This window comes from Populus trichocarpa, chromosome 1, assembly GCF_000002775.5.
Source record: "Populus trichocarpa isolate Nisqually-1 chromosome 1, P.trichocarpa_v4.1, whole genome shotgun sequence".
Classification (NCBI taxonomy): Eukaryota; Viridiplantae; Streptophyta; class Magnoliopsida; order Malpighiales; family Salicaceae; genus Populus; species Populus trichocarpa.
The window spans coordinates 28421440-28434811 of record NC_037285.2 but is presented as its reverse complement, the minus strand read 5'-3'; the positions used below and the strand labels follow the sequence as shown (position 1 = coordinate 28434811).

At 34.2% G+C, this 13372-nt stretch overlaps 2 protein-coding genes across 5 annotated transcripts; one reads left to right on the top strand and one right to left on the bottom strand.

Moving 5' to 3' along the window:
- The first annotated feature begins 1627 nt into the window (after positions 1-1627).
- On the top strand, positions 1628-3356 carry LOC112323333 (DNA damage-repair/toleration protein DRT100). Its single transcript, XM_024581001.2, has one exon. It carries the CDS (start codon positions 2116-2118, stop codon positions 3214-3216), a length of 1101 nt encoding a protein of 366 aa, XP_024436769.1. The 5' UTR covers positions 1628-2115; the 3' UTR covers positions 3217-3356.
- Positions 3357-5658: 2302 nt separating this feature from the next.
- Positions 5659-8561, bottom strand: LOC7480093 (protein gamma response 1). Of its 4 annotated transcripts, none has more exons than XM_024601512.2 (3): positions 8395-8561; positions 6936-8146; positions 5659-6614 (listed from the first exon to the last, which is right to left on the bottom strand). In XM_024601512.2, the coding sequence occupies exons 2-3, from the start codon at positions 8119-8121 to the stop codon at positions 5911-5913; spliced, it is 1890 nt and encodes a 629-aa protein (XP_024457280.1). In that variant the 5' UTR covers positions 8122-8146; positions 8395-8561; the 3' UTR covers positions 5659-5910. The 4 variants fall into 4 exon arrangements, with proteins under 4 accessions (XP_024457280.1, XP_024457289.1, XP_024457284.1 ...); XM_024601521.2 differs by having other exon boundaries at positions 6936-8125; positions 8395-8555; XM_024601516.2 differs by having other exon boundaries at positions 6936-8164; positions 8395-8551.
- Positions 8562-13372: the final 4811 nt, after the last annotated feature.

The following is a 13372-nucleotide window of genomic DNA, read 5'->3' as shown; positions in this document are numbered from 1 at the left end:
ATAGGTGTAGCCAGGTCAACAACAGAGCAAACTCAATAAAAATGAAACAGGTGATTATGCAAAATAGCTACCGCGACTCTGTCTCTCCACCGACATGAAACAGTTGGATTATATTATTCTGTGATGATTTAGCAATTTAAAATCTCATGGCATTGTCGCCTTTTTGACGAGGAGAGGTGTATGTTGGAGGTTGACCATTCTCACATGACAAGTTTCAAACTTTCCATGATTTTCTAATCAAGACAACTCCATGTTCTTTCATGGGTGATCATTTCCCATGTATCCTTCATTTAGGCCATTTATACGCTCAAATATTGTCCTCTTTTTTATATATTTTTTCTTTCATCTTTTTTATACTGTTCTCACATATTTCCTTCTAAAAAAATTTAAAAGGTGAGCTCATCATTGGATTTCATTGACCGTTTATATTAACAAACAGAAGCCACGATGAAACTTTTTTTTCTTAATCGTTTACGAAAAAGAAATGAGACTTTTTGGAGACTATGAAGTCAATGTAAGAATTTTACAGCAAAGAAACATTGCTGAATATAGTGGAGAAAATATTTCAAATTTATCCTTTATTTTACGTGGTTCGGAAGATCTTTACCAACAAATTAAAGAAACGATTTAAAGGCACTACTGACAATGGTAATGTTTCATTCTACATCCAAAGTTTATAAAGTAGGAAGGGCGCATCTTGGCTGAAAAACTACAGAGCACCCCCCCATGTGTGCGTGTTCATAATACACGTGCTATGGTACCCATACAGCATTATTATAGTACAGTATATCAAACTCAAACTCAGTCCTATACAAGTCACTGCCTGATTTCATCCTTGATTTTATGAAATGGAAGACCTGTCAGAAAAGGAGGGCCTGGTGTGATTTTATGGAGGGACATGAACTGAAAGAAAGGCCCCCAGAAGATTAGGTAAGACTGACATTTAACAGGAATGCTTATATACATTAATGCAGGTTCTCTTATGTCGTTAGTTTGTATTTCATTGATGGACCTGGAAAGAACAATGGTCCGGAATTTATACGGAGATTCTTTCTGAAGGGGAAAAGAAGACAGATGTCCTCAGCTCCACAGCTACAAAGGGATGAATTGTGTCAGCATCCCTAATCAATTCGTGAACCCATAATTTGGTAGAAGAATTCTCGTCCAGTACTAATGAATAGCACTGATTTCGTTGCTGATTTTTGTGCTATAGTAAACTTGTTTTACACGGCAAGATCTACTTCTGAAAAAAGTAAAAACTAAATACAAGAAAACGTCTTAATCATTAGGATGGGGGTTTTAATAGTGAAATCACGGTAGGGTCTTAGTACCATTGTGGTAGATGATATAGCCATTGTCCATTCTCAACTGAAAGTCTTCGTGTTTTTGCATTTTCCAGCAGATAATGCTATAAACGCAGCCTTTTACTTAGAAACTGCAAAGCTGGAGAAGGGGCATTTGTGTTTTGGATTCACCTTTCCTGTCTGGTGACTGAGGAAGCATGTGCTAGGGTCCCTCATGGGCCTACCTCAACTATATTTGCTGCCTGCCTTCGGGATTTGATCGCAATGTAGTGTATCATCATAATATCACCAGGAGAGAGAGCTGGAAGGTTTGTTGCAGAAAAAGTTAATGGTTGATTCCAAGAATTATTCTTTCTAAGATGTCAATTAACCGCTCTCCGGTTAAGATCAAGCTGTAGATAAGTATAGATTGTGTTATATTATTAAAAAAAAAAAAACTAACGTGGAATCGGAATTAAGAAACAAATGCAGCTAAATCATGTAATGTGCTAGCTGCTGGTGCATGTGCAAGCAACTAATCACAGTATTTATTTATCAAAAAAAATGTAATGATCACAGTATGATCTTGAACTGTAAATTAGACAACATGTCAAGGGCATACTGATCCAGAACAAATATATATAAGCAACCTCGTCTCCCAACTTCCAAAACCTCCTCTCCCCACCTAATCATCTCTCTCTCTCTCTCTCTCAACGCACTCTGTTTTCATTACCGCCATCCTCCTCTTCAAAACACAAAACTACCATATTCTAGCAATTAGCAAAACACCTCCTCCGGCATTTTACTCCAGCAAAACTCAAAATCATCAGGGATGAGTGTGTTACTACTCACAACAGTACTAACTCTCCTCTTCACCCTCATCTCCGTCACTTCCAGCTGCACTCCATCAGACCTAGCAGCGTTACAAGCCTTCAAGTCTACCCTCGATGAACCATACTTGGGCATCTTCAATACCTGGGCAGGCACCAACTGCTGCTCCAACTGGTACGGCATCAGCTGTGACCCCACCACGGGCAGAGTCGCAGACATCAACCTGCGTGGTGAATCCGAAGACCCCATCTTCGAAAAAGCTGGCAGGTCAGGTTACATGACAGGTTCCATCAACCCTTCAATATGCAAACTTGACAGACTCTCTACTTTCATTCTAGCAGACTGGAAAGGGGTTTCAGGTGAAATCCCTGAATGTGTTGTTTCTTTAAGTAATCTCCGAATCTTGGATCTCATAGGTAACAAGATCTCTGGCAAGATTCCTGCTAATATCGGGAATCTACAGAGACTCACGGTTTTAAATCTTGCCGATAACGGACTCACTGGAGAGATTCCTTCGTCACTTACAAAGTTGGAAAACATGAAGCATTTGGATCTTAGCAACAATATGCTGACTGGTCAGTTACCTTCTGATTTTGGTAACTTGAAAATGCTTAGCCGTGCATTGTTGAGTAAAAACCAGCTAAGTGGAGCCATACCAAGCTCTATATCGGTTATGTATCGGCTTGCAGACTTGGATTTGTCTGTTAATCAGATTTCGGGTTGGCTACCAGACTGGATAGGCAGCATGCCGGTTCTTTCTACGCTTAACTTGGATAGTAACATGATTTCCGGTCCATTGCCACAATCTTTGTTGAGTAGTACCGGTTTGGGGATGTTGAACTTGAGCAAGAATGCTATTGAAGGTAACATACCGGATGCTTTCGGGCCGAAAACTTACTTTATGGCTCTTGATTTGTCGTACAACAATTTGAAGGGACCGATACCCAGTTCACTTTCGTCGGCGGCATATGTGGGGCATTTGGATTTAAGCCATAACTATCTCTGCGGACCAATTCCTGTTGGGTCACCATTTGATCACCTTGAAGCATCCTCATATAGTTTTAATGATTGTCTTTGCGGGAACCCATTGAGGGCTTGTTAATGTATTGATCGGCCGATAAAGCGTCAAATTGGGGGTTTCGTTTTTCTCCCGGGGTACCGGATGAATGTTGTTTCATAGATGTGTCAAAGTGTCGTTATTGTAAAAGTATCATCATCGTACTAAAGTGTGAGTTATTTCTAGATTTTGTTGTTGTTGATCCGAAGTTGAAATGGACAAAACGTAGGGCAGTTGCATGCACGTGATAAGCAGCATGAGGTAGATGGACAGAGATTCTTGGGAAAGTTAGATTAAGATCGTTTAATATTAATTAACTACTAAGCACCATTATAATTATTTGTATAATGAATGGGCATTGTTGAAATAATGGTAAACAATAGAGTTGTTTTTCAAAGTAATTTTTACTTATAAAATATATTAAAATAATATTTTTTATTTTTAAAAATTTATTTTTAATATCAATACATTAAAACAATTCAAAAACATAAAAAATAATAATTAACTTTAAAAAAATATATATTTATATAATATCGTATAGATCGTGTTTCCAAACACTAATCAGAATGGAGAGGGGACGCCTTGTATCATTTGATCGCTCTGGGGTAAGGTAATTAGGAACATATCAAATGCTTTCTCTTTGTTTATAGTCTTTGGATCCGAAAAAAGAACAAACATGGCAAAAACAGCATCCACGTGATCAACAACAGTAGGATCATAAAGATATTCGACATCATTCGTATGTAAAGATTCGCTTATAAATTACTTTCTTAGTTTTGCTGTTGTTCTTCAAGGCCTTGGGCACTTGAAACAGAAATCGAAGCATGTATCTTTCTAAACTTGAAAATAATTATCCACGAGTAAATAAGGTTCCTGGGTTTCTTTAGCTACTGCTCCACTTTCTGAAACCTGCAGATTTTCTCGGTACTGTACAGAAGAGGAAGGACAAATCAATCATTTCCTCCATTGTTTGATATTGCTAATAGGTTTGACGATAATAGCATGATGATCTAGTTGGCCTACAGAAGATCTTATGAACCAACTTATCTCATAAATGAAGTCCATGCATAATTCAGATAAATCAGTCCAATACATTGGATTTGAGCAAGCTCCTACCAAGCAGTAGCATACACCAATTATTGTTTGCATAAAGATAGAACATATCCATACTTTTGCGCATGCATTTATTAAAGATAGCACTTATATTTCCCACACAGCATTTCTGCCATGGCTGGTGGGAATAGGAGTAACGACAGAAGCAGAGATCAGACTCTCGTACAGCAATGCATGTTCCTGAGTAATAAATGTTACCTTCCTAATTGATTCCCATTTTGCAATGCTACCCTTCTCACCGATGGAGCCAATTAGCAATAGAGGCTTTGATTTGCTAGTGTGCCCCAGATGTCTCTACTGCTTTGACGAGAACCAGACTAGTAGCCTCCATCCTCACAGACCAGAACAGAAAAGGTAACATGAGCTTTACCTCCGAAAATGGCATCCCTTTAATGACCCTTCATTAAGATGGTAACAGAAACAACTTCCAACAGCACATGATGAAACCTGCCAATTCTAAGTAACTTCTTGAACGTCCTTCCAAATCCAGAAATGCGTACCATCCACTAGTGACGCTGAGATTCCCCTGGTATCTTTCCTTCTTTCAAAGATACCCATCAAAGTGCAAAACACAACACTTCTCTGGTGACTATCCATGCTGTTGATATAATTCCAATTGCGTTGATCTTGAAATCCCAATACCAAAACAGGTAGACAGTTTTCTGGAACACTTTTTATAATATGTTGATAAAATATATTTTTTTTAATTCCAATGGCGTTGATCTTATTTCCATCAAAGTTTTGTGTTGTGGTATCTCAGTTTCAGTCATTATGTTCTCTCACCGACATCTGAAGAAATTAAATTTCAGTAATTCTTCATCTTGGACCCAGAGCAAGGATAGGAAAAATATCACCTCCTTTCCCCTTCTTCTTGACTTCTTTTTATATTTGTTGTTATTACTTGTCAAGTAGAAAATGGAAGTTGTACCTCTACCTCTTGCTTAGAGCTCCGTCTTCATTTATTAGACCAGGTTCATAGATTAGTATCCGTTTAGGAAAACTGTGACTTTTGAAAAGCTCCAAATTCTAGCTTCTAAAAATAACATATGGAATATTAGCTTTTAAAGTATTGTCGAATAGCTAAAAGCCACAGCCACGACGGAAGATGAAATAGGTTACACATGGTACAGCATTTCTAATCTTAGCAGATCGAAAGATTCGAAACAACACATGAAGCTTGGATTTTGAACCTATAAAGTGGTCCAAAGGAAAAAATAAAAAACTGCAAAGGAAGTTGGAATCAGAAAAATAGACAAGTCATAAAGCAGAATACCATAATTGTATCCCTGAGCAACTGTAGGTCGTTTAAAAACATGCAAGAATTTCCTATCCCAACTGACAGTAAAAGGACTATGCTTAGCATAAAAAGAAGCCTAAGGAACATCACCTAGATCTTTGTAAAACTGCTCAGGAACAGTAAATTTCCATATTGGAATGGTCTCTCAATGGAAAACAAGAAAAGGAACCTAATGTTAAGTTTTACTTTTGATACACATCAGGTAACAGGGGAAGAGGATTGATCTTGCAGATGCTCAAAGATACGGGCTTCCATTTATCAGTTATTTACCAGATTGGTTTAAAACTAAAATTAATGGAATAAACAGTTAAGACATTTCAAGCTCAAGATCACATTTCAGATTCAAATCCAATATTCCAAAATCCCTCAGGAGTCATGGGAGGAACATACTTGTATCGATGCCTAGAAACACCATCATGATGCTCGCAGCGGACATTCTGCTTATGACCATCACCTCCATTATTGGGGAGAACTGCGTCATAGAATTTTTTGCACTGCTTGCATTCAACTCCTTTCAAATTTTGCCGCTCAGCTTTCTTTCGAACTGGTTCAACATACTTGAAACCTCTTTTGCCACCTATTGTTACTGGCATCTGCTGCTCCCGTAGGTTACGATCAAGATTTATATCCTGCGTTTCATCATCTGAACTGCTAGGGTCCATGTTTTTATCATTTTGAAGTACAATGTGGAGATCCTGAACTTCTTCCTCCATGGTTTTGTCCAAGTCTGCCCTGAGTTTCTCCAATGGGGTATCAAGGAAATCATCATGAGGGTCAGGACCATCTTTTCCTTGATGAGATCTAGTATCTATCCAACTAGATGCAGGTCTCTTTGTGCCAATTATTTGAGCGGATTTCACAGTGGGAGGACATTTTGGTGTGACAAAAATAGAAGTAGGAGATTTGAAGTTTGCGATTGGAATTGATTTCACAACTTTATTGTCCACCAAGCCATCGCTGGATTCATTTTCAGTTTTGACTTCTTTCGTCTCACAAAATGCTGCAGATGCATCTACACTTTTGTTTCCACCGTCTAAAATACCAAGCAACGGAAGCTTGGTTAGTATCAGGAAGAGAAGTACATGCAATTTATTGTAAACAACAAAGCATGCCCTGAAGATTGTGTTCTTTTCTTCTTCTTTTTTCATTGCAGGATTTTATAAAGCACAAGCACCACAAATTCAGAGAAAAACAGAATAAACATACATGTCAATCTTGAAGCAACTACCAGAAAAATTCACCAATTTATACTTCTCTTCCAAGCTACAACTACTAGCAAATCACCACTAAATTCAATCGTCTAGTTCCTCTCCGCTTTATAGAAAAATGAAGTAAAAAAACAATAAAACCTTACCAGATGAAGTTGTCGGCTGATGCTTGAAGGAACCACTTTCGTCTTCTAGTTTGTCTTTGAGCATATTCTTCATAGTAAGACCAGACTTTGTGCAGAGGTAGTTGTATTGAGACCTCAACTTCATGTAAAGACCATGCAAATCCCTCGTCTTCCTCTTCTCGGCCAATAACTCAGAGTCCTTCAATTGAATGTTGTGAAGAAGTTTATCGTACGAAACCTTTCCTTCAGCCTCTTTACCACTGCTACTTAGATTTTCCTGTAGCTCATTGACCTTCTCCTCTAACCCATTCACTTTTTCCAAGAGCTCCTTTTTATCATTCTCGGACATGTCTAGCTGTTCTTTTTGCTTCAAGATTTCTACAGCGTTCATATCAATTTGTTGAAGCAATTCTGCTTGCAGTACTCTTCCCCCTTCAGTTTCTTCCGTTTTCTCCCTGAGCTTGTTTTTAAGTCCACTAAGATTCTTCTCCAGACATTCTACTTTGTGCATGAGTTGTTCATTCTCAGTCTTCAACTTCTCATTATCCTCAACCATTGATAACAGAGACAAAACTCTCTTGCTCAAATTGTTTGCCAACTCTGTTTTCTCTGCTACTTTCTCCGACTTCTTCCTGACCTCATCTTGCAGTTCTTCAACATTTTTCTCTAAGCTCTTCACTTTAGCAAGCAGCTCATTGCTCTTCCCTTCGTTCCTTTTCAATTCCCTTCCTTTATCCACTATCATAGCCGCCTTCGTTTGAACCAATTGGAGTAACTTATTCTGTAATTCCATCCCCTCGTCAATTTCCTTAGACTTCTTCACAACCTCCTGTTCCAGCTCATCAATTCTAGATTCTCGATTTCTTAGCGTAGCAGCAAGCAGCGCATTTGCCTTCTCGTTCGGCTTTTCCTTCTCAACCTTGTTTCCTTCAACAACTTCCTGCTTCTCAACTCGAAGTTTCTCAATTTGCTCCAAGAGATCTTTTTCCTTCTCTTTCCACGCCCCTTCCGCATCCGCATAAATCTTCTGCAAACTCTTGGATTTCGCTTGGAAATTCGGGTAAAGCTGGTTGCAAAATATGTATTCTATCTGAGAGATCCGATCTTTCGCCTCCTGGATTGTTGCTACCAGTATAGTACTGAGTCCAGAGACATACTTGACATCGCCATTTTCTAGTTTCGGACAACACTCCAGGTCGCCCTTCATTTTTCTAACAAGATGGATAGAAATCCTGTAAATTTTGAAGATCCTCAAAGCACAAAAAACCAACTTGATTACACAATGGCGTGAAATGCAGTTAAAATGAAAGGATCGATTATGAGAAACTAAGCAACATAACCTAAAAAAGGTTTTAAATTCCGCAAATGGAGGGTTTTTATTTTTTTTTACCTCGTTTGCTCGGGAAACAAACGGGGAATGAAGATAAGGAAATGGAAGGGGTACAGCGTTGATAAGAGAGCAAAAAAAATTAGGGATTACCTTATGTAATTGAATAGAATGGATTCAGTGTGGTTAGATCTGACGTTGTGAAATTTTGAGCAGGCGGTGGCGGGTTTAATTGTCCATTAAAATGGTCAAGAGCAAAAGCTTCGCGGGCACGATTTGCTTTCCCTCGCGGCAATGGATTGATTGGGCCCTTTAGTGAATTGATAATGGACCAGTTCACCGAATTTCAACTTAATATGGAATTATTCTTTGTTGTCCAAATAGAGGCATTTTCTATATCATAGTGCTTTTATAGTATTTTCATGCTAGTAAAACCTAACTCGGGATCAATTCAACTTGGAACTTGAGTCGTTGATCAGGTAGTCAATCCAAAAAAATATAGAAATAAATTCTTGAAATAATTTTGTTTTAGAAGAAAAAAATAAAATTTTCTCATTGATTTTTATTCAAGTTAAATTCTAAGCTAATGAATTATTGAGTTGATAAGACATTCTAAATTTTATAAACATAATATTTTTTTACTATGTGTGTAATTTTCAAGTTATAATAATTTATATTAAATGATTAATGGCTATCTTATTATTGTTTATTATGTTGAAATATTAATTATAATAAAAATAATGTTACAATTTGAAACTCTAAATATTATAATTAAAATTAAATAACTTAAAATTATTAGATACAATTTAAATATTTTATTATATTTACTCTCTAGTATAAAATGTACTAGTCCATTGACCCACACTCTGACGCAGGTCAAACTATTTTTTTAAAAAAATGTAGAAAAGAACACTAAGAACATGAAAATTTCTTGTAGTGCTATTAAACACGAGTAAGAAGATAAATCTTGAAATCTCTTGACTTGGATCCTTGGCATGAGTTTCCAGTCAAACTATATAAAAACTAACTCCATGTGAATTGGTTTGTTCATTAGGTTCAAAGGAAACTCGGATGATCGATTTTTATTTTAAAAAATTAATGTTGAGCGATGAAACTTAAAAAAATAACAATAAGGCAAAAAATAAAAAAATGATGTTAGGACACGTCAACTTTTCAAACTCGTAACTCAGGTTATTAAATTGGAAATATCATACATGGAAAAACTATGAAACTCAATCATTAAAAAATCTAACGTTGAATGATAAATTGTCGCTAATATTATTATCATTTTTATTGCTATCATTGTTACTATTATTATTATCATTGTAGTTATTACTATCACTATTGTTAATAATAAATAATATCATCATCATCATCATTATTATTATAGCTATTATTATAATTACTATTACTATTATTATCGCTATTATTCCTATTATTGTTAATATTAATAGCATTGATATCACCACCACCACCACCACCACTGCTATTATTATTATCACTATTATCACCATAATTATTAATATCATAATCATTATTATCATCATAATAAACTACTATTGTTATTAATATCTTTACTATTACTATTATTATTATCATCATTGTTACTATCTTAATACACTACTATTATCATTATTATTATCATTGTTAGTATTATTATTATTACTATCATCATTGTTATTACTACTATCATACTAATATTATTATTTGTTACTATTATTATTACCACTAACGTTACTAATGGTAGTATTATTTTCATTATTATCACAATTATCACAATTATTAGTATTATTATCCTAATTATTATTATAATTCTCGTGTTATTATCATATAAAAAACTATTATTATAGCTACAATTGTTATAACAACTAAGTAGTATTGTTATTATTGTTACTGGTTTCATTATTATTATTATTATTATTATTATTAATGCTATTATTATTTTTGTTTTTATTATCACCATTGTTACCACCACCACCACCATTATTATTGTTGTTGTTATTTTTATTATTTGTATTATTATTATTATTATTAATACTAGTACTAGTATTACTAGTAATATTGTTGGTATCATTACTACTACCACTGTTACTACTATTGCAACCATAGTTATTAAACTCGGACCAGCCCTGCGGGTCGACCCGGGACCCGGTCGACTAGGTAGTTGGACCAGTCCGGGTAAGGCAAAAGACCGACCAATGCAAAAATCCGGTCAAACCCAAGCAACCCGGATAAACCCAGACGTGACCCCTTTTTTTTAAATGTGGTTTTTCTCCTAGACCCCTTTTTTATATATATTTTTTAGTTGTTTATTAACCCTTTTCAAAGTTCACTATATAAATAGTAAATGAATGTTTTATTTTTTCAATGTGGAATTTGAAACTCTTTAGTATGTATACTCTATATTCCAAAAAAAAATATTATTTTTTTAATGTGGGATAAAAACGCTTTTTAGTTTAAATACTTTAACTTAAAAGGATAATATAATATATTTTCAAATGTGAGATTTGAAGGATTTGAAACCTTTTAATATATATACTCTATGTTCAAAAGTAATTTTTTCAATGTAAGATTTAAAGCTCTTTAGTATATACACTCTATCTTCACAAGAAAAAAAATTATATTTTTTCAATGTGGGATAAAAAAAAAATTTGGTTTGAATACTTCAACTTAAAAGAATAATATAATATCTTTTCAATGTAGGATAAAAAACTTTTTGAAATATTTTTTTAAAATTCATTATTTACAGCATGTATAGCCTATATTCACATGAATTGTTCTTTAATTTTTTCATATGAAAAATTAAAATTTCAAATATTTTTTTTTCTCAGGTTGACCCATATAACCCGCAACCCAACCCCTTGGCCGAGTCAACCCCTGGATCGAGTTTGATAACTATGATTGCAACTACTATAATTACCATAATTAATATTATTATTATTATCACTATTATCATTGTTATTGTTGTTGTTATTGTCATTACTGTTATTGAAATAACAAAAAACACAAACTTAATTTGAAGGATAAAACTAAAAACCATAAAAACTTGTCATTTGCCAAGAAAACAAATGAAACAAATAAGAAATCAAAAGAAGAATGATCAAACTGAAATTAGTATTACTATTGCTATTGAAAAAAATCATAAACCTAACTTGAAGGATAAAACTGAAAACTAATTTTGACAAAAAATATCAAAGAAAAAAAATAAGAAATCAAAAGCAGAAGGACAAAATCAAAATAATTATATATATAAACTATAATTGAAAAATTAAATTGAAAACAAATAAAACTTCAACAAAAAAAAAAGACTAAAATCAAAACCCAAATGATGGATTATGAAACAACAACAATAACAATGAGGGTCAAATTTAGTTTTTTAGGAACAAGATAGAAAAAAAAAAAGAAAAAAAAAAAGGATCATCTGCGATAAACCAACCACTTATAAATGACATGTGTCACCCATCGAGGAAAATGACACGACAAAGAAATAAATAAGATGATGAAAGCATATTTTCAATCACCGGAAGGTGTCACACGCACCATCCAAAATACACGGCACCTCCTATGCACTGACACGTGCACACGTCAGCAACCCTTTCAATTTAAAAAATAATAAATTACGTTATCACCCCGACCAAACTAGTAATTACAAAATAACTAATATGAAAAGACATCAACGCCCCTGTGTTAATAGCTTATTTTTTTTTTTAACTCTAAGATCAAATCTATAATTTAATTGTATATTAAAAAGGTAAAATGTTGAAAAGGCCATTGACCAAAGTAAAATGATTTTTTGCTTTTAAGGGTAACAAATTAATTTTATGATGTAAAAACATAATAAAAAAACAAAGACACCTCTAAACAATTCTCAAGTGACAAATGAACTAAAGAAAAATATCATTATACCTTTAAAAAGACAGCAATATGAGATATTTTTTCAATGATAAATTTATCATTTTACTATTATAATCCATAGTAAACAAAGGTATATATACAATAATTATCCCAAGTGTTTTAGCTTTTCTCTTTAATGTATAAAGATTGATTTGTGAAGCTGTTAAGAACACACACACACAAGGCACTGGATGCCTAAATGAGCCTAATCCATAACTTTCCTGTGGATAACTCCTTATTTTCTTATGATATACTATACTGTTTACCTGTATCACGCCTGGTCAATTTTTTTTTTGTTGAAAAATAAATTAAATTATATGGGGATTAACTTGATGTGACCCAATTAATTTTATAGGTCAAAAAACAACCCGGATGACATGTAAAAATATAGTTTGACTAAAAAATATTTTCAAGATGATATTTTTTTTAACATTAAAATAACAACATATTGGATTCACTTAGGTCAACTCGGGTTAACATGTCAAATTTATAGCCCGGGTTGGAAGACTATGATAACCTCATTGAAAGCAAATCAAAACAAATTATGAAACCTAATTCTCAATCAACCCGGAGGATAAAATTAAAAACAAAATCAATTAAAGAAAACCTATAAAAGCAACTCGAGTTAATTTGTCAAACCCGCAATTTAAGTTATAAGTCTTAGATAACCTTATAAAAAAAAAATAAAAAAAATTACAAAATTCAATTTTTAATTATACCAATATTAAAAATTAAGATTAAAAAAATCATAAAAATAAACTTCCAGCAAACTGAAAGAAACAACAGCACTTAAAAAATGTTGAAGGTTGAGTATTAAGTTTCTAAAACACCCATTTGGACAGCATCCTAGACAGGAGACTTCATAATTTGTGCGTGCTAAAATCCATTTCCATTTCAATAGCACGCGAGCTAGCACTACAAGTAGGCTTTAGCGGTAGCAGATCTCTTGCAATACAGTTAGCTGCATACCCACTAAAGGAAACAAAGTTCAGAATTGCACTTTCACAAGACAAACTTCTGCTCGCATAAAAAGATTACACAGTAGAGTTCTTGCCAAAGTATGTGAAAACTATACCAAATTAACATCGACTGCATCCTATCGCACAACTGAACGCCATTGGAACCGCACATGAACAGCACGGAGCAATTTATCTTATATGTATAACAGCCATTCATTTTCTTAAATACGAAATTATGAATTATGAAGCCAAACCTAATTAAGATGTCATTCGCAGAT